The sequence below is a fragment of the Rhamphochromis longiceps genome, linkage group LG14, assembly GCF_057381845.1.
Source record: "Rhamphochromis longiceps isolate RC_006_pf linkage group LG14, R_longiceps_female_GT1.1, whole genome shotgun sequence".
NCBI lineage: Eukaryota > Metazoa > Chordata > Actinopteri > Cichliformes > Cichlidae > Rhamphochromis > Rhamphochromis longiceps.
Window position 1 is genome coordinate 32,536,952 of NC_140570.1, and position 17,899 is coordinate 32,554,850.

The 17,899-nt window shown below is 39.8% G+C and overlaps 1 protein-coding gene across 5 annotated transcripts in view; it reads left to right on the top strand.

Annotated features, from left to right (window-relative positions):
- frya (furry homolog a (Drosophila)) overlaps positions 1 to 17,899 on the top strand; it is a 46,826-nt gene that overhangs the window by 27,213 nt on the left and 1,714 nt on the right. For 4 of the 5 annotated variants that reach the window (XM_085429238.1, XM_085429235.1, XM_085429236.1 and 1 more), the window contains exons 26-59: positions 183 to 355; positions 875 to 1,035; positions 1,273 to 1,383; positions 1,819 to 1,973; positions 2,710 to 2,812; positions 2,900 to 3,071; positions 3,397 to 3,653; positions 3,762 to 3,908; positions 4,013 to 4,181; positions 4,332 to 4,422; positions 4,521 to 4,603; positions 5,238 to 5,388; positions 5,563 to 5,666; positions 5,916 to 6,101; positions 6,911 to 7,109; positions 7,533 to 7,654; positions 7,772 to 7,959; positions 8,143 to 8,237; positions 8,333 to 8,913; positions 9,093 to 9,190; positions 9,264 to 9,434; positions 9,533 to 9,673; positions 10,132 to 10,311; positions 11,091 to 11,255; positions 11,604 to 11,678; positions 11,804 to 11,974; positions 13,752 to 13,952; positions 14,481 to 14,624; positions 15,406 to 15,569; positions 15,657 to 15,864; positions 16,214 to 16,363; positions 16,435 to 16,533; positions 16,622 to 16,705; positions 17,702 to 17,812. In XM_085429238.1, the coding sequence (XP_085285364.1) occupies positions 183 to 355; positions 875 to 1,035; positions 1,273 to 1,383; positions 1,819 to 1,973; positions 2,710 to 2,812; positions 2,900 to 3,071; positions 3,397 to 3,653; positions 3,762 to 3,908; positions 4,013 to 4,181; positions 4,332 to 4,422; positions 4,521 to 4,603; positions 5,238 to 5,388; positions 5,563 to 5,666; positions 5,916 to 6,101; positions 6,911 to 7,109; positions 7,533 to 7,654; positions 7,772 to 7,959; positions 8,143 to 8,237; positions 8,333 to 8,913; positions 9,093 to 9,190; positions 9,264 to 9,434; positions 9,533 to 9,673; positions 10,132 to 10,311; positions 11,091 to 11,255; positions 11,604 to 11,678; positions 11,804 to 11,974; positions 13,752 to 13,952; positions 14,481 to 14,624; positions 15,406 to 15,569; positions 15,657 to 15,864; positions 16,214 to 16,363; positions 16,435 to 16,533; positions 16,622 to 16,705; positions 17,702 to 17,812 (5,410 nt within the window). Of the gene's footprint in view, positions 1 to 182; positions 356 to 874; positions 1,036 to 1,272; positions 1,384 to 1,818; positions 1,974 to 2,709; positions 2,813 to 2,899; positions 3,072 to 3,396; positions 3,654 to 3,761; positions 3,909 to 4,012; positions 4,182 to 4,331; positions 4,423 to 4,520; positions 4,604 to 5,237; positions 5,389 to 5,562; positions 5,667 to 5,915; positions 6,102 to 6,910; positions 7,110 to 7,532; positions 7,655 to 7,771; positions 7,960 to 8,142; positions 8,238 to 8,332; positions 8,914 to 9,092; positions 9,191 to 9,263; positions 9,435 to 9,532; positions 9,674 to 10,131; positions 10,312 to 11,090; positions 11,256 to 11,603; positions 11,679 to 11,803; positions 11,975 to 13,751; positions 13,953 to 14,268; positions 14,438 to 14,480; positions 14,625 to 15,405; positions 15,570 to 15,656; positions 15,865 to 16,213; positions 16,364 to 16,434; positions 16,534 to 16,621; positions 16,706 to 17,701; positions 17,813 to 17,899 lie in introns of those variants that run through there. The other variant, XM_085429239.1, reaches the window with a different exon arrangement.

A 17,899-nucleotide genomic window follows, 5' to 3' on the forward strand; every position in this document is an offset into this window, starting at 1 on the left:
ACTTAATTACAGAGACGGCTCCCCCAGTTTCATGCAAGTGAGTTTTTGATACAAATAATTGCCATTAGTGCTACAGTTTATAGGTATTTAAACAGAAGTGAATATGTCATTATTGCATAATATTTTCTTGGTGATGTCTCTGAACCGGGTGTCTCTGTGGGGTTTTTTTTTTCATGCCACAGTACAAATGGAGCATTGGAACGTGACACACTCGCCCTGGGGGCTCTCTTCCTGGAATATGTGGATCTGACCCGGATGCTTCTGGAAGCTGAGAATGATAAAGATGCAGAGATCCTTAAGGACATCCGAGCTCACTTCAGTGCCATGGTGGCCAACCTCATCCAATGCGTACCAGGTACTACTGCAACTAGCTTAAATTTAAAGTCCTTTCTTGTCAGACCAGTCACTGCTCTATAGGTCAGACTGATAAATTACTTAGCAGAAAATGTGAAAGTTCTGTATTCCTTTTTATGAGTACCTGGTGTAATCCATCTGTCCATTTGCGAAAAGTGAATTGTATAATAGGTTTCCATTAGGCTGCCATTAGAACACTGCATGAAAGACCAGAGTCTTGACATTGATCTTGATTTGGATGTAGCCCAAGGGGAGTGGATCCAAGAATAGTTCTACTTAAAGACAGTGCAGGAAAGGGCAGGTGATGACTCATGAGTTGCCAAGCATTCACAAGTCCCCACTGAATGGCTAATAGTCTGTCAGGGGACATCAAGAACCTATTATCAGATTGGGAAAATGCACTTTTATTTAGTTGTGATGGGCTTAAGATCCCGGGATAATTTTTGCTGGCTCTAGACTTTTTTAATGAGCAAACCTATAACAAGCTCTTTCATCCCCTCCACCTCCACCTCCAACCCAGTGCACCACAGACGCTTCCTGTTTCCACAGCAGAGCCTGCGGCATCACCTCTTCATCCTCTTCAGCCAGTGGGCTGGGCCTTTCAGCATCATGTTCACTCCTCTGGATCGCTACAGCGACAGAAATCATCAGATCACAAGATATCAGTATTGTGCCCTAAAGGTAATCATAATTAGACTCTAAGTAAATGACTAAGTCACAAATTCAGAATAAGTAAGAAGAATCTGATTGTTTAGTATTCAGCTGTGTTGAATGACCACATTGAGATTAAATGTTATGTCGCATTTCTAGATAAAAAGAAAGAGTTGTTGGTAGAACAGTGGCAGAGTGAATAGGGTTGTCTTGTCTTGGTTGTTTAAACCATTAACATGTGAGCATTCTTGGCTGATGTTCTCACAGGCTATGTCTGCTGTGCTGTGCTGTGGGCCTGTGTTTGATAACGTTGGCCTCTCTCCAGACGGATACCTCTACAAGTGGCTGGATAATATACTAGCCTGCCAGGATCAGCGGGTCTGTAGCCAATACTTTACCACTGTGGTGCATTTAAACAAGGAGCTGACCCAGGAAGCCCCTCGGATAGCTTTCTGAAGCTTGCTTTATAAAAAGCCAGCACTAGTGCTTGCCAACTGCTCAGCATTATCTTGCTGGAGAAGGGCAGTTTTCTTTCAGGATAAACTGATTTTGACTTTATTCCCATTTATGATACAAGATAAAGCACCTGCATGTTTATTTTAGATATTTTTCCTTAGCACAATTTATTATGTGGTTTGAGGAGTTGCATTAACTGGTCATTTATCAACTTCTTTGTAGAGCTCCTAGAACCATGCTACACTGAGACCTTAAATCATTTACTGATGACTGATACAAAGTGTGGAGTACAAGGGAGGGGAAAAAAGAAGAAATTAAATCTAAAAAAGTCTGTGTTGGTGTTTGCTCCTGGCTCAGGTCCATCAGCTTGGCTGTGAAGTTGTCATCTTGTTGCTGGAACTCAATGTTGACCAGGTCAACCTATTCAACTGGGCTGTGGATCGTTGCTACACAGGCTCAAAGCAGGTCGCCTCGGGGTGCTTCAAAGCCATCGCTACAGTCTGTGGCTGCAGGTACAAAATCTCAGATGAATTTTGCATTTTCAGTGATTTTTTTTTATTGGGTCTTCATTAGTTTATCTGTATAGGTTTTTGAAGTGCATTTACTTTGGCTAATTTGGACTGACACTGAATTCTCTCATTTAGCATTACGGTCCATTTTAGTAAGTAAATTAGCCAAAGTCTCAAACTAACAACTCACTATTGCACTGAAATTCTTCACTTGCTTTATCTCAGAAATTGAAACATGCATGAAATGATGTATTTGATATCACTGTGTTGTTCATACAACATTATTGTCAGAGTTGCTCCAGGACTATCATTCATCTTTATCTTCTTCTTTAACTTCTTCTGCTACAATCTAAACACTTAAACTACTCAATTAAGTATCGAGAAAGGATTATAGTATGGGTGAAAAATAGGCTGTTTCACAAACATCATATGTTGGTACGTTTTTTTCGGCAATACTAACGCTTGTTTGCTGCATAACACACCCATTTTGCATATGTTCTGAAACAGTTATAATATTTTTACAGAGTTTTAAAGGGCATATGTGGGTTAAGTATTAAGTATTTCCTATTTTTCCAGTCGATTAAAACAACGTGCTTAGTAAGTTGTGTTGCTAAAACAGCAATAATTACATTTTAGGAACAACACCATAATGTGGATGTTAAATCTTGCAACATGAGCCTCTTACTTTGATAACACTAAATAAGTGATTCATACTCATTTTTCTCTGTTTCTTCACAAGCAAAACCTACCCAAGTGACATAGTAACGCTGCTAAATCTGGTGCTCTTTAAGGCGTCAGACACCAACAGAGAAATCTATGAGATTTCAATGCAGCTAATGCAGGTGAGAAACCTCAGTTTGCTGAGCTCTTTTATGCAGTTTTCTGTGGTTCCAGCTTAAAGGACACATTCTCCCTCTTCCATTTAACAGATTCTTGAAGCTAAGTTGTTTGCATACTCTAAGAAGATCGCAGAGCAAAAGCCAAACAGTATCCTCTATGGCACACATGGTCCACTGCCACCTTTGTACAGTGTTTCCCTACCTCAGCTCTCCTGCCAGCTGGCAAAGATGTACCCTGAGCTCACACTTCCTCTATTCTCAGGTAGATGTTGATGCTTGTAATAGTAATGTAGTTTACTGTAGTTCAGCTTTTCACAGGCTTGTCATCTTCTCTCGGTTTCTTTCTAAATACTACTGGCTCATCCCCCAGAGAAGCAGACCTCTTTTTATGGCCACTTCTGCTAACCACAGACACACAGAGAGCCTAACTTGACTTAGGGGCAACCCCTGTTTAAGTTTAATGCATATGCGGATCAGGATCAAACTGCCAATTATGGTGAAACTGAATGTACAGCATGTGTTTGAGTTTCCTATAAAATGAAAAAACCACAGTGACCACTGTATTGCCTTCCTTCTGCTTGTTCCAGAGGTTAGCCAGAGGTTCCCCACCACTCATACCAATGGGAGGCAGATCATGCTAACCTACCTCCTGCCCTGGCTTGGTAACATAGAGCTGGTTGATAGCGGCCTGCTGCTCCCAATGTTCTCACCATGCTCCTCAAGTTACAACTCTTCTAGCCAATTAACCAGCGCAGGTTCATCACACCCACTAAAAGGCACTGGCTGGGGCTCCTTACAAGCTACATCTATGGTTCTCAATAATCTCATGTTTATGACCGCCAAGGTAACCGCATGCTTGGGAAATATGATTTTATCAAAAGAGGCGTAGGTAATCTGAGATAAACGTAGCTGACATGGAATATGTTCTTTTTTTAACCCCCTGCCTTCCCAGTATGGAGATGATCTACCTGGACCAGAAATGGAAAATGCCTGGAATGCTTTAATCAGCAATGACAAATGGAGCAACAATCTGAGAACCACACTGCAGTTTCTCATCAGCTTGTGTGGTGTCAGCAGTGACACTGCCCTTCTCCCATATGTAAGATATCAAGCCCTGTTTGTAATGTTATGTAACTTTGTTTTTTGGGAGCGGTTTTGTATCCTTACAGTTTCTCACAGAAATGTGTTGGTGTATTTATTCAGATCAAGAAGGTGGTGATCTATCTATGCCGAAACAACACAATCCAAACCATGGAGGAACTGATATTTGAGTTACAGCAGACTGATCCTGTGAATCCTGTGGTGCAACACTGTGATAGCCCTCCTTTTTATCGATTTACAGCCACAAGCAAGGCTTCTGCAGCTGCTTCAGGTACATCTTTTGAAAAAGCTTGCACATATATATTTTTTGTTTTTTGTTTTTTGTAAACCACCATTAAAATTCCCTTCTGGGAAAGATCCAAATTGTGCATGTGAAGCAGTGTTGGAGTTTAGCCTCACTTGATTTCTGATTAATTTCTAGGCACCACATCAAGCAGCAATACTGTTGTTGCAGGCCAAGAAAGCTTCACTGATACAGATGATACCAAGACTTTAAAGGAGAATGAGGAGAGGTGCAGTGGGCAAAAATGTCTTTAATTGTGTGATTGATTTAACGCAGTGTTATCAACACCCTACCCTATTATCAAAAAATCTTTTTCTGTGACTTCAGGCTTACTCATATAATACGAGCACATAATCGTCTGGAATCGCGCTACAGCAACAGCTCGGGAGGATCTTATGATGAAGATAAGAGTGAGTATTTTTCTGTACCAAGCACCTAAGAAAGAAAATGTGATTGTAATGGTTTTGATGAGTATAGAATATACAGCCTGGTTGGAGGGTACATTGGTAATCAGCCATATTCCAGTGATAATTTATGAGCAGTGCAAAGTGGCCTGGGGCTTTTTAAGTGGTCGCCCCATGATCGGAAGGTCGGCAGTTCGAATCCACTTAACGGCTACCCTGAGGTACCCCTGAGCAAGGTACCGTCCCTACACACTGCTCCCCGGGCGCCTGCTTAGTGGGCTGCCCACTGCTTCACTGAGTGAATGGGTCAAATGCAGAGAAAAACAAGTAATTTCCCCATGGGGATCAATAAAGTATCCATTATTATTATTATTATTATTATTATTATTTAAGAGACTCTGTGATAATTGGCACTAAAATACAAGGAGTTGAGCCTAGGGCCCCCACACTGCTGCTAGTGACCCAAAAACAGCTTTGTTAAACCCTCTTAGCCTGTAATGGTTCTAGAGATAAATGTGGCTAAACATAATCTGACGATTATTAAAAGAATCCTGGAAATTAGTTATGACAACTATATTTCAAAACTGAAGTTCTTTTTTGTGTATTTACATCATGAACAATGGGCTCTTAAACCATACAGGTGAACCTTTGCCACCCTATGCTGACTGGCTTGTGGCTGTTATTGAGACCAACCAGCCCCATCCTCTGCCCATGCCTCTGACTGGAGGATGTTGGGCTCCACTAGTGGACTTTTTACCAGAGACCATTACTCCCAGGGGACCACTGCACAGGTTAGCTGCTATAACCTGCTATGTTGTTTCTAAATGAATTTACTGTAATAGTATTCATCTGTATCCACCACAAAAAAGTTTTTATTTAAATCTATCTTAAGAAATTGATTTTCTTAGGATATGAAATGGTGTTTCACTCAGAGGGTTAATAGTGTGAATGTTTGCTTATTATAGGTGTAACATAGCGGTCATCTTCATGACAGAGATGGTCGTGGACCACAGTGTGACCGAGGATTGGACCATGCACCTACCTTTGCTGCTACATTCACTGTTTTTGGGTAAATTCACAGTACAATCAGTCTTCTCTTTAACAGCTGTAGTATAATGATTACATATCTAATGATGCACTGTAGAGTTGAGTGAAAAGTGCAACTCAGAGAGAATCCCTAATGTTCTCTCTGTAATATTGTAAAGTTTTGATCTTACTGTGTTACTTCGTCCCAGATGACCATAAGGAGTAGCTGAAATTTAAATTGAATTGACCGTAAAATAGACTTATTTGTCCAATTATGTTGTTTTTATTCAAGGCATGGATCACTTTCGTCCAGAGGTGTTTGAACACAGTAAACGACTTCTTCTCCACCTGCTCATCGCATTGTCATGCGACAACAACTTCCACACTATTGCAGCGGTCTTATTGCAGACACGTGAGATCAATGGTACCAAGACCCTCACCTGCAAACCAAGCATTCAGATGGAGTACTTGCCTTCAGGTAAGCATCTGCCCTTTTCAAGTATAAATACATTCACTCTTCACTGAATGGTTAAAGTAGACCTAGATGAGGTTGACTGAGCAGCTGGCCCTTTGACATGCGGATCTTGTCTTTGGCTAATATAAACTCGAACATTAGGAAGGAATGGCTAGCATTCCTTTCAGACAATAGATAAGGTTCTTATCTTGAGAGAAAATATTTGGATGCTGTGCCAAAAGCAATATGGAGCCCAGAGCACATCAAAGGTCTTGATTAAAGCATTCCATTCTGCTATTTTTATCCACTTTCCCAAATTGGGGCCATCTGTTAAAGCTTGCATGGCTGGCTTTAGCTCCTCTCTTAGCTGATAAAATGTTTTGAAAAGGCCTTCACATTTTGAAAGTATTTGTTGTCCATTTGACCATATGAAAAAAGAAAATGTATATCCAATAAAAATGTATTTTATTAGCAATAAAAAAAATGCTATAACAATAGTTTAAAAGCGAAAGTAAACATGCTTTATACAACTTTCTTTTATATGCGTGTTATGTTCATGTGTAATATGTGGTTTCTTACACAAAGGTTTGGCTTTTTGTTTATAACAAAAGAGTGGTTAGCTTTGCAGCAATAATAATAGGAACTACTGGATCTACATCCATGAAAATGTTTTAGCACAAGTCATGTGCTCACAACAGCATCTCTTCTTCTTGCACTGGCTAAATCCATCTGTAGCTTAAAGTTGCAGTTAGGTATATGAAATCAAACATTCATAAAATATATACCACTGTAACTTGTTTGTAATCACACACCTGTTTCTGTGATGTGTTCAGGAGGTTTTGACTTCCTGCGGGAGTGTCAGGCATCCCCCGGGCCAGACTCGGGTTTGAGTTCTTCGTCTACGTCATCCAGTTTAAGTTTGGGGGGCAGCAGCAGCAACCTGCCAGAGATTTCACAGGAGGTGGAAGACCTGGTGGCCTCCAATAAAATGAATGACAAAACCAACAAGCTAATTGAGTTTTTAACCACAAGGTATGGACACAGATTTGTAATTCTTCCGTTAGAGTCACTCAGCAAATGCATGAGTTTTTACACTGTAGTTTTGCAAACAGAAAAAAATGTATGGCTGCATGTATTAAAATATTGCTAGTTATGGGCTTGATATGGTGATAAACTTCTTATATTTCTGGTTTTTGGTTCCCACCTAGTGGGGCTGCTGGATAATGCAATTTCTTATAAGCATAGCTTAGATCTGAGATTTAAATATGACTGGCATTTCCCACGATTAATTGAACACACTGTAAATTTAAATTAAAACTGTCATCTTACAAAACTAATTAAAAAATATTTAGGATTGTATTAATTGACAGGCACCTTATGCTGGACTTGGCACTGTTAATTTGAATGATTCAGAATATAGTTTGTTTTCAGTAACTAAAAATGATTGTTTTATAGAGCATATGGACCTCTGTGGTGCCATGAAGACATTTCACCAAAGAACCAAATTTCAAAAAGCACTGGGCAGCTGACGAATTTTCTGCGATATGTGGTATCTGTGTTCAAAGAGTCCAAGTCAGGTAATTCTGTATGCCCGTAACAGTAATTCTTTCATTTTCTTTAATTTGATTATCTCTTAAACATTATGTGTAACTGAATGACTTTCATTTACACATTTCTGTCTGTGTCTTTGTCAGATTTCCATCTGGAACAGCAGCTTAGCGACATAGCGCTGCAGACAGCCTTGTGTAGCTCATCGCGTCACTACGCTGGCCGCTCCTTTCAGGTGTTTCGAGCCCTTCGCCAGCCAATATCTGCCCACGCTGTGTCTGACCTTCTCTCAAGGCTGGTGGAAGTCATCGGTGAACATGGAGAAGAAGTGCAGGTCAGAGCGCCATGTGTATACTTGAATGGTGCCAGTTTTTATGTGGGGATTTCTTGTTTGCATCATTTATGGTGTCAAATGTTGGTCGTCCGTGTAGAAAATTATACTATTGTATGTTAAATTATTAAATTGTATTATCAAAATACAGTCTAAAAATCTATGTGTGTCTTTTTTTTCTGCCAGGGCTATGTGATGGAAATATTACTCACGCTGGAGTCAGTGGTGGATAACTTGGCTGAGTGTCTCAAAAACAGTGATCTCATGGCTATTTTGACAAGGTTTGTGTCTCCTCTACATGAATTTATGTTCAAAGATGGTATTTCTGCCCAAATATGTAGTGACTTTAAATTATTTCTCCATGCTATCATCACAGAGCCTCATCCCCAGAATTCCTCACCAGTTTCAAGCTGCTATCTAACAGGAAGAGCACAGGGCAGCTCAATCTCAGGAGAGAAGAAAGGAGCAGACATCAAAGGAGCTCCTCTGTTCCCAAGAAGTTTGGAGAGGCAGACCGGTGGTCTGATCCACCACGCAGTGCCACACTGGACCGTATCCAAGCCTCTGAACAGCAAGCTCTGTTAGCTAAGGTTCGCAGCTCATCCTCATCTAGAGACAGTGTGACTGACCCAACAAGCATCAACCACCCCAGCAACCTGCTAGCCACCATCTTCTGGGTGGCAGTGTCACTGATGGAGTCAGACTTTGAGTTTGAGTATCAGATGTCTTTAAGACTGTTGAATAAGCTGCTGGCCAACATGTCACTGGACAAACAGGAAAACAGAGAGAAGCTGGAGAAGCTGCATAATCAGCTAAAATGGAGCACCTTCACTGGGCTGCAGCAGCTCCTTTTAAAGGGTTTCACCTCCATGTCTACAACCGATCTCACGCTTCATCTCTTATGCCAACTGACTCCTGTGTCGCGAGTGCCTGTTGTGGACACATCACAAGCCATAGGTATAATGTAGGAATCAATAAATAAGTGGTTTTAAAAGTAAACAGTGGACGGATAAACTTTACATTTATATATTTATATTTTTTGTACTTGTACAAAGACACATGCTTTGTGACTTTTTTCCAAAATTTTATATTAATGTCATTTGTTTTGTTTTTCGGGGGTTTTTTTTGTCTACTAGGTTTTCCTTTGAATGTTCTCTGCCTGCTCCCTCATCTGGTACAGAACTTTGATGGCCCCACACAGTTCTGTCAGGAGGTTGCTGAGAGGATCGCACAGGTTTGCCATTTTTATCCCTTTTTTTCATTTCACAAATTTCACATCTTAAACTAACACACCTTTGTGTGTGTAGGTATGCCTTGAGGAGAACAACGCCAAGCTTTCCAACCTTGCTCATGTCATGGCTCTGTATAAAACCCACTCCTACACACGAGACTGCTTCTCTTGGGTCAATGTGGTGTGTCGATATCTTCACGAAGCTTTCTCGGATATCACCCTGAGTCTGGTCACTTATATGGCAGAGGTGTGTACAGCTGAAAGGTGCTAAGTCACAATTACAGTGTGTTAGAAGTACTATGTAAAGTGAGTTTTCTCTTTTCTTTTCTTTTGTTGTTGTAATAGCTGTTGGAGAAAGGTCTCCCAAGTATGCAGCAGACCCTTTTGCAAATTATCTACAGCCTCCTGAGCCACATGGACTTGAGTGTAATTCAAGCCAAACCCTTCAACATAGAGGTGCTCAAGACAATAGAGAAATTTGTCCAGGTGAGTTCAAATGGTCCTTTTTTTATCGGGAATGTATTAGTTTGAATATGCAGTGACTTTATGTGCCATCGAACATATTTTAAAAATAGAATAAGTTGACAATTTTGTAGAAACTCACTAACATATACTTTGCATGCGCATGTGCTCAGTTCAAATCTTTAGCTGAGAGCTCTGCGTAAGAGTCTTGTATTCCTTGCTCTTTTTCTTAGTGCTCATGTGAAAAAAAAGGAAAAAGCTGTCTTATGTCAGCGCTGTAAATTTGTGGACACACCCAATCTATAAACAGTCTGCTGTTCTGCTATGGGCCAAGCCTCTGCTTATTCTCATATGGCATCCATTTCCCTTTAGTACCTCTGTAACTATAAATAAAACTACATGAAAACTGTGTTTTTACATCTTGTGTTGCTCTTTGTCTGCACATACAGGTGAAGTTGTGTGTGTTTCTGTTTTTGCTGTAGACTGTTCATTGGAGAGAAGCACAGAATATACTCAAGCTGGTGGTTTCTCGATCGGCCAGTTTGGCACAGCCTTCATTTCCACAAAGTGACCTCTCCTACGAGGACATCAGCCGTGTCTGGGACCGCTCTTCCAAGGCCTTGCCTGGGAAAACGCTGGATTTCCACTTTGACATATCTCAGGTTAGAGGCCATTTCTTTGACTTTCTTTTCACTGTGTGAAAGTCCTTGTTGTTCTTGTGAAAAGAAAGGTTAATCCTTGAAATGTATGCTCGCCCCTGTATATTTCCCTGTATTTTCCAGGGTGTGGTACTTGTTGAGGTTGTGTGGAATCTTTTAAAGGTCTTTGGAAAGGAAACATTTCTTCCCCTTCCTTAATGGTGATATTTCTTTTCGACCAAACCCTGTGAGATTAGCTTGAAAGCGTGAAAGGTAAACACAATTAGTCAAGCAGTGCAGAGCTGGAAAGCGATGTAAAAGATACAAGGAGAGCGGCGTATGTGTGGGAACCGAACAGGGAGCTGTTTGTGTAGTTCATGAATGGCAGGAAATGATGTCAGCTTTTTGCTGCCGTCTTTGTATGTGAGTCAGGGAGTTGTAGTGAGCAGCCAACAGGGTGGCTTTAAACTTTAGACATACTGGGCACACCAGTGATAGTTGTTATGATATTCGGACATTTTAAGATTGAGTATAAAACCGAGAAAGTTGATGTTTTGGGTTTGGGTTTTTTTCTTGAATGTCAAGTGGAATAAAAGCTGTGACCACTTGTAAAAAAGCAATCAGCCTATCTTGACGTGTTGATTGCTTTACAGTCATTTTGGAACTGTGAGCCTAGACGAAGCAGGAGCTGTCAAGGAGCCTGAGTAATGGATTGACTAAGCAGAGAAAGACTTTCTCTTCTTCCTGCTTTTGCTCATTTTAATTTTGTCCTCACAATTGTTTGTTTGTGTCGATTCTTTCAGACGCCAGTGATTGGTCGTCGTTTTGATGATCTCCGACGCACTCCAGGCCAGGATGTGAAGAGCATGACAACAGCAGTGACCCACAGCACCTCCTCTACCTCCTCTGGATCCACTTTAAACAACGTGTTGGTGCCAGTCAGCTGGAAAAGGCCTCAGTCTTCTCAGGTGAAAACTTATTCCCAAGGGGTCAAAGTGTAAAACTGTTAGGATTTGACAAATGAAGACATTGCATGTAATTGTATTTCATTATGCAAGACAATCACAACGCAGGATGTATTTGATGCACATGCTGTGTTTGAGACGTCTTCATCCTGTTTATTCCCAAAATTTAAATCCCATTGTATATCCAAATAAGGGGAAATGCATGTTGATGCCAGGCAAATATGAGACTAAATTTTAAAATGGTAGGATACTCAAACAGATACAAAAGTCAAATGTTCACAAAAAACTATAATGTGGATCAAATTAAAGGGATTTATTCACAATATTTGGGTGTTCTCTTTCCCTCTGCAGAAAAGAACACGGGAAAAACTGGTGAATGTGTTGTCTCTGCTGGGACAAGAAGTGGGGCTCACAAAAAATCCTTCAGTAAGATATACTTTATGTTGTCCGTTGGGAAATTCAGCACTCTGAACTTTTTTTAATCATGGATTTTAAAAAAAAATAACAATTTTGCCTTTTTTTTGTTTTTCTTTGTTCGTTGTTCGGTATAGGTGATTTTCTCAAGTTGTGGGGAGCTGGATCTTATGGAGCACCAGCCTAGCCAGGTATCCTCTGATGACGGGACTCGGGAACCAGAAAACACAGATGACACCACCTCAGAGCAGCAGTTCAGAGTCTTTAGAGACTTTGACTTCCTGGATGTTGAGCTTGAGGATGGAGAGGTGAGTCATGGGACGCTTGGTAGAATAATTACTTATACTTTAGATGTTAAAGTAGATGTAAAACAAGAGCAGTAAGAAAACCTTATAAAGACTAATGAGAATTTTCCACTGAGGAGCAGTACTGTGTTGGGTCAAGTCTGCCTGCTCTGTGTAACAGGGTTTCTTTTTCTGTGTTTTTTTTCTATCTGTGCTATCTAGGAGCTACAGGTAAGTTTAGTTGTGTTACATTTTTATTTGCTGTGTTCTATGAATGACAATTTGCTTGTGCAGATATTTTAGTCGACTGACGGCAAAGAGTAGAAAGTGTGCATGCATGTTGTGTTAGTTACAAAACTGATTCTGCAATGTCCCTGTATTAGAGAGTAGAGTATTGGAAACACAGCATGTTATTCTTAGTTCTCTCACCAGGCTTATCATCATGGTCTAGTAGTTGCTATTGAAATATAGGGTATCTTAAAGCCTGTTTTACCAGATTTACCAGTACTTGATCTCACACTGGCACTCAGCCTAAGTGGTTATGTGACTGTGGTTATCAACTCAATAACTCAAACCAGGGCTTTCCAGTCTAGCTACAAGTGTGTTTACACAAAAGGGATGGTGTTGGCAGCATCTGGCCCAATCAGAAACATTGACAGGTCTACTAGCAAAAGAGCAACTAATCTTACAAGGAAAGACAAAACTGTGATATTAGGAAAATACAGAGAGGTCAATTGCAGAATTCAGGCTGAAACAACAGGCCTGCTGCAGACATATTGGTAATGTGAGTGTGTGTGAAAGGAACCGTGCGCTTTGTACAAACACATTTTAAGTGCTTCAGTCAGTAAGCCCAGAAAAGATTTTTAATGTTAAAGTCTTGACTATGTGAAGTCAGGAAGCAAAGCTGGCACTATGTAAGTTGACAGACTTATCAAGCTGTAACATTAAGTGACAGAAAAAACTGATGGGTTTTAATTGTTATTCCATAAGTTATCATAATGTTTATTAATATTTTTTTATCATATGATTGACATAAAGTGAATACATTTAATCATAATTTTCTATAGTTATATGGCTATCTGGTCAACATCATATGATTTTCTAAAGCAAGCCACAGTTGTTCATATCATGGAGTGTTGGCTCCATCTAGAGACTCAGTGGAAGAAATTCTGCTCAGGTTTAACCCTCCATCACACTGAAATCCAAACAGTAAATTACCTTTGCTAATTGTAAACATTTAAACTGTATTATTTGCCAAGGATGTAAGAAAAAGCTGTTGTTACTTCTTGAGACTCTGAAATGTACTTAGTGTGGTTTTTAGGCTTCACTAACACCATATTTTCAGGAAACTCGATTGAAAAAACCTAAATGATTAATATGGGCAAGAAATGTCAAAGTCAGAGCCTTTACTGTGACAGGTTTTAAACTAATCGTAGTTGGATATGCTTGTTTTGTCTGTTGATGTGGAGCTTTGGTGGAACGTGAGAGTTGGCTAGCATGCATGGAGTCACGCTTGAAAATCACTCTGTATTTTTTTTTTAAAAAAAGACCAAAGCAATTAAAGCCTGTTAATATTTGAATTGTGACCATGTTAAGGAGGGCTTACTGCATTAAGCACCGCTGTTCCTTCCTTTTTTAGCTTTGAAGGGAAAAAACTCTCCCATAAACTGTCCCCTCCCAGAACCAGCACTGCATGGTTGTGTAAATGTTGGTGTGAAGTATGTTTATGAAGTTTGTGTTGAAGAAAAGATTATGCTGTGCTACTTGGTACTCGGTATCTAACAGATGTTTACTGTTGCAGGGAGAGACTATGGACAACTTCAACTGGGGTGTGCGTAGACGCTCTATGGACAGTCTGGACCGAAATGACCTGCAGCCTTTGGAGGAAAGTCAGATGTCCAGCAGCATGCCCAGCCTCAGCAAGCTCGCTCATGAAGAGTCAGACGAGTCATCTGAGGAGGATTCCCTGACCACCAGCCAGACACTCTCCCACTCACAGCTTGTAAGTTTATTCATTTGTGTTATAATAATTGAAAATCACAATGAAGGTAAAACCTCAAATAACAGTTAAAACCAACTGTAACAAGTAAAAGGGATTTCAAGGACAAACTCTTTATATCTTAACAATTCAAGAGTTTTTTTCTATTGTGCCACTCTCTGTGCCAAGCTGTATAGGGTTTAAAAAATGTCTTTCTCTCTCAGATTAAGACTTTTCCTCTAGTGTCAAGCTTAGGGCCAGATTTTCAAGTCTGAAAATATAATGGGCCTTTCTGTCACATTCTGTCTTGTTCCATTACCTTTCTGTTATTCCATGACAGAAAGAGCCATTCAGCATTAGCTAAAGGTTGCTAAAGTTGCCGTAGCAGACTGAAACCTGTGGGTCAACACAGCCGTCATCTTCACCTCTTGCTTTTGAGTTTTAAGAAACTCCACTACTGTCGGTGATACAGTTTCAGACGATTTTGCTGTTTTTAGTTCAGTGCCGTTTATTTTAAAGATTCTATTAAATGTTTCTTTGTCTCTTTTTCAGACTGTCAGCCTCTCTCCAACTGCAGAGATGAGTAGCATTGACTCTCCCTCTCCCTTCTGCGATACCACTTCAGCAGATTCGACTCCTCTGAGCACCAAAAATCCAAGTTTCGAGGTCCAACAACCAGAGGACTCGAAGCACCGGGTGAATAAGGGCTTCAGAGTGTCTGAGATTCTGGGAACTACTAATTCCTATCGTAGTTCTATAATAGAGTTCTTTACTAATTTTGCTAAATAGGAGCTGTTCTGTTTTCTCGTGTATTGAATGTTAAATGTGCTTTGGGTTAAGGCAATCATAGGTGTTATTTTGCAACACTGTGACTTTTCTACATTTCCTTTCTTTAGAGTAGAGCATGAGTGACCTTTTCTTGATATTTCAGTAGTTGCATGCAAAATCATAAAAAAACAACTAAAATTGACAAGCAGGTGATCTAAAGCTTTGGGCTCCGGGCTATTTCTTGTCTAACTTTAATTGTGGCAGTTTGTCTGGGGATGTGAGGGGTTGTAGCCAGCAGTAGAAACAAAAAACATTTCTTTCTTTCCGTATCTGTCTATTTAAGGCAATGTGTATGCCTATTGCTTCTGTGTGGGTGGCTGTAAGCAAAACTAAAATCTCTCAGCATGTGGAAGGTCAGAAAAGGTTTACACATTGCCTGTTTCAATCTCTGAGTGTGCAGAGCCACGATGCTGGCTAAGTTCAAATTTTTTATCCATTTAATTGGCATAATTTTTGCACACTAAATTGACCAAATAAAAGAAAACACCACAAGGAGTGTCCATAGGGTCCCATGGCAAGGTTAGTGTTACTGTTTAATAACTAAAAATAACAGAGGGAATACATTTCATGCATGCTGCTTCAGTATTTGTTTTGTAATTAATTACATTAATATTTCCAGTTGTCAACTGTCTCTTCTGCTTTCTTTCAGCATGAGATGTCACAAGAAGATGATGACAACATTGTCCATGAGGAGGACATTTCTCTTTCCATCACTGAGCTGCCCCCTGAGTATCACTGTGGTGACAGTTTGACAATGGATATAACTAACAATGATTACAAAGGAAAACTAGATCTTGAAGGCTGCTTACCAAGGTACCTATTGCAACATTTAAATATTTAGCTATAAATAAAGTGTCATGAAAAATGCACTTCTCCTAAGATGTGGCCATATCCATTCAGTCTTGCTGAGGAAGAGCGAGATGACATGCCGGAGTCGCGTTCTTCACCACCACCGTCACCTTTCTTCTCTGCCATCCTTGCGGCTTTCCAGCCAAATGTGTGCGATGATGCAGAAGAGGCTTGGCGAAGCCACATCAACCAGCTTGTGTCTGACTCAGATGGATCCTGTGCCGTCTACACTTTTCATGTGTTTTCCTCACTTTTTCAGGTATTATAGCTTGACCCTGCAGCCAGCCTAATCCCAAAAGACATCAGCGCGACGTGTAGTATGAGATGTCAAATTGTATAATTAAACCGAAAGGTTAACAGGATTAGCTATAAGGCAAACTGACCTTTCAGAAGAGGACTGCTTAATTGAAAATTAGGGTCACTCCGTAGATGCTCTCAGCTTGAAAATCTCCTGAGATCCATTAACCGGTTGTTGTTCACTTCACTGACCAAAGCTGACAGGGCAACATTTCAGAAAAATTGAATTAATGAAGGATGCACTAGTGCCTTAAATTATGTAGGCGGGATTCTAGTGGTGTTACAGACAGCATGTTTTTTATGTTTTGCAGAATATCCAAACCAAATTTTGTTCTTTGACATGTGATGCCGTCAGTTACCTTGGTGATGGCCTGAGAGGACTAGGATCAAAGTTTTTGAGGTCTTCTCAGATGCTGACATCATGTTCAGAGTGCCCAACACTTTTTATTGATGCAGACACAGTAAGTTGCCTGACATTTAGCGACTTCCAGTGTATTTCAACAAATTTAATGACAAATTGGTATTTTTCCAGATCATGTCTTATGGACTCCTTGAAAAGATGAAATTTAGTGTGTTGGAACTTCAAGAATATTTTGATACTTACAACAACAGAAAGGAGGCAGTTCTCACAGTAAGTGGTTCTTATCGTGTGCTTGTCACTCTAGATGTCACCTGTATGTTGTTGCTGAATTATTTAAATTGACCTCTGTTTTACACAGTGGTTGAGCAACTGTAAAGCTGCTTTTCCCAAGAGTGCTGGGGGTTCGGTGATAACGTGTCAACCACTGGAGCATGAGGAAAAGGTAATAATAATTATTATAAATATATTTATTTGAGCATCTCATGCTATCATATCAACAGTGGGATAAAGTAAAGCAGTGGGTTAGTATTTACTTTGGCTTAGATACTGCATTAAGCCAGTGTACAACCAAAATAATTGTTGATTATGTACATTTAACAAAAACTGAACTGAACATATGAAGGATTCCATTTCATCTGATCTTTCATACTGTACTTTCTGCATTGGGATTACTGTGTGATACTGTAGCTCTGTGAGTGTTACCTCTAATTCTCTTGCACTTTAAGTTTTTGACAAACTTAAGTTGATGCACGTCACATTTAATATTTCATATCCAGTGTGCATTGTGTTGATTTTCAGTTCTTCTGGGCATGGGAGTGAGCTCTCTTATGTTGCAATTTAATCAGGCTTCATAACTGAAGATGGTTAACAGCAAAATAGAAAGTTTTGCTGTTAAAATGTATGAATTTGTCACTTAAGTGAGTGCTGATTAACATGCAGAACATGCTTGGCTTTTCTTTTTCTTTTTTAAAAACGTGTTTTTATTTATTTATTTATTTTGTATTTAATAGTTCATGGAAACTATAAGCCCTCTTCATAATTCTAATTTGCACAAACATCTACCCTAACTTTCTTCCTCTGTGCATGTCAATAAAATGACACCAGTTAGACCTGTTCTATACTTCTCACCCACTCTATGTTGTAAATAATGACCATTTGCATGAATTTCATTCTCTCTGTGTGTTTTCCTTACTTCTTACTTCTTTTCTACCCCATAACATGCTTGCTTGATAGCAAATGGAATTTCTGGCTGTAAGTTGGAAAAGGCTTGTCTCTACTTTCCGATTTAAAACAAAACAACATTGTATTTATTGTATTGTCATTTTCAGCAAAAGGATACTTTTTTAAGTCTTCAATTGCGGTTGTGCAGACATTTTAAAAAGGAGGAAACAAGAAGTTAAAGACTTATTTTCTGATAATCATTTTCTATTACTTTCAGCAACTGGAGCTCTGTCAAAGACTCTACAAACTCCACTTTCAGTTGTTGCTGCTTTTTCAGTCCTACTGCAAACTGACTGAACAGGTCCATGCAATAAGCTCTGTTCCAGAGGTAGGTATATCTGCATTTGCTTCTCTTCAGTTTTTGAAGGCATAAAACACACTTTTTTTTTTATCTGTGTTCCTGTTCAGTAACATA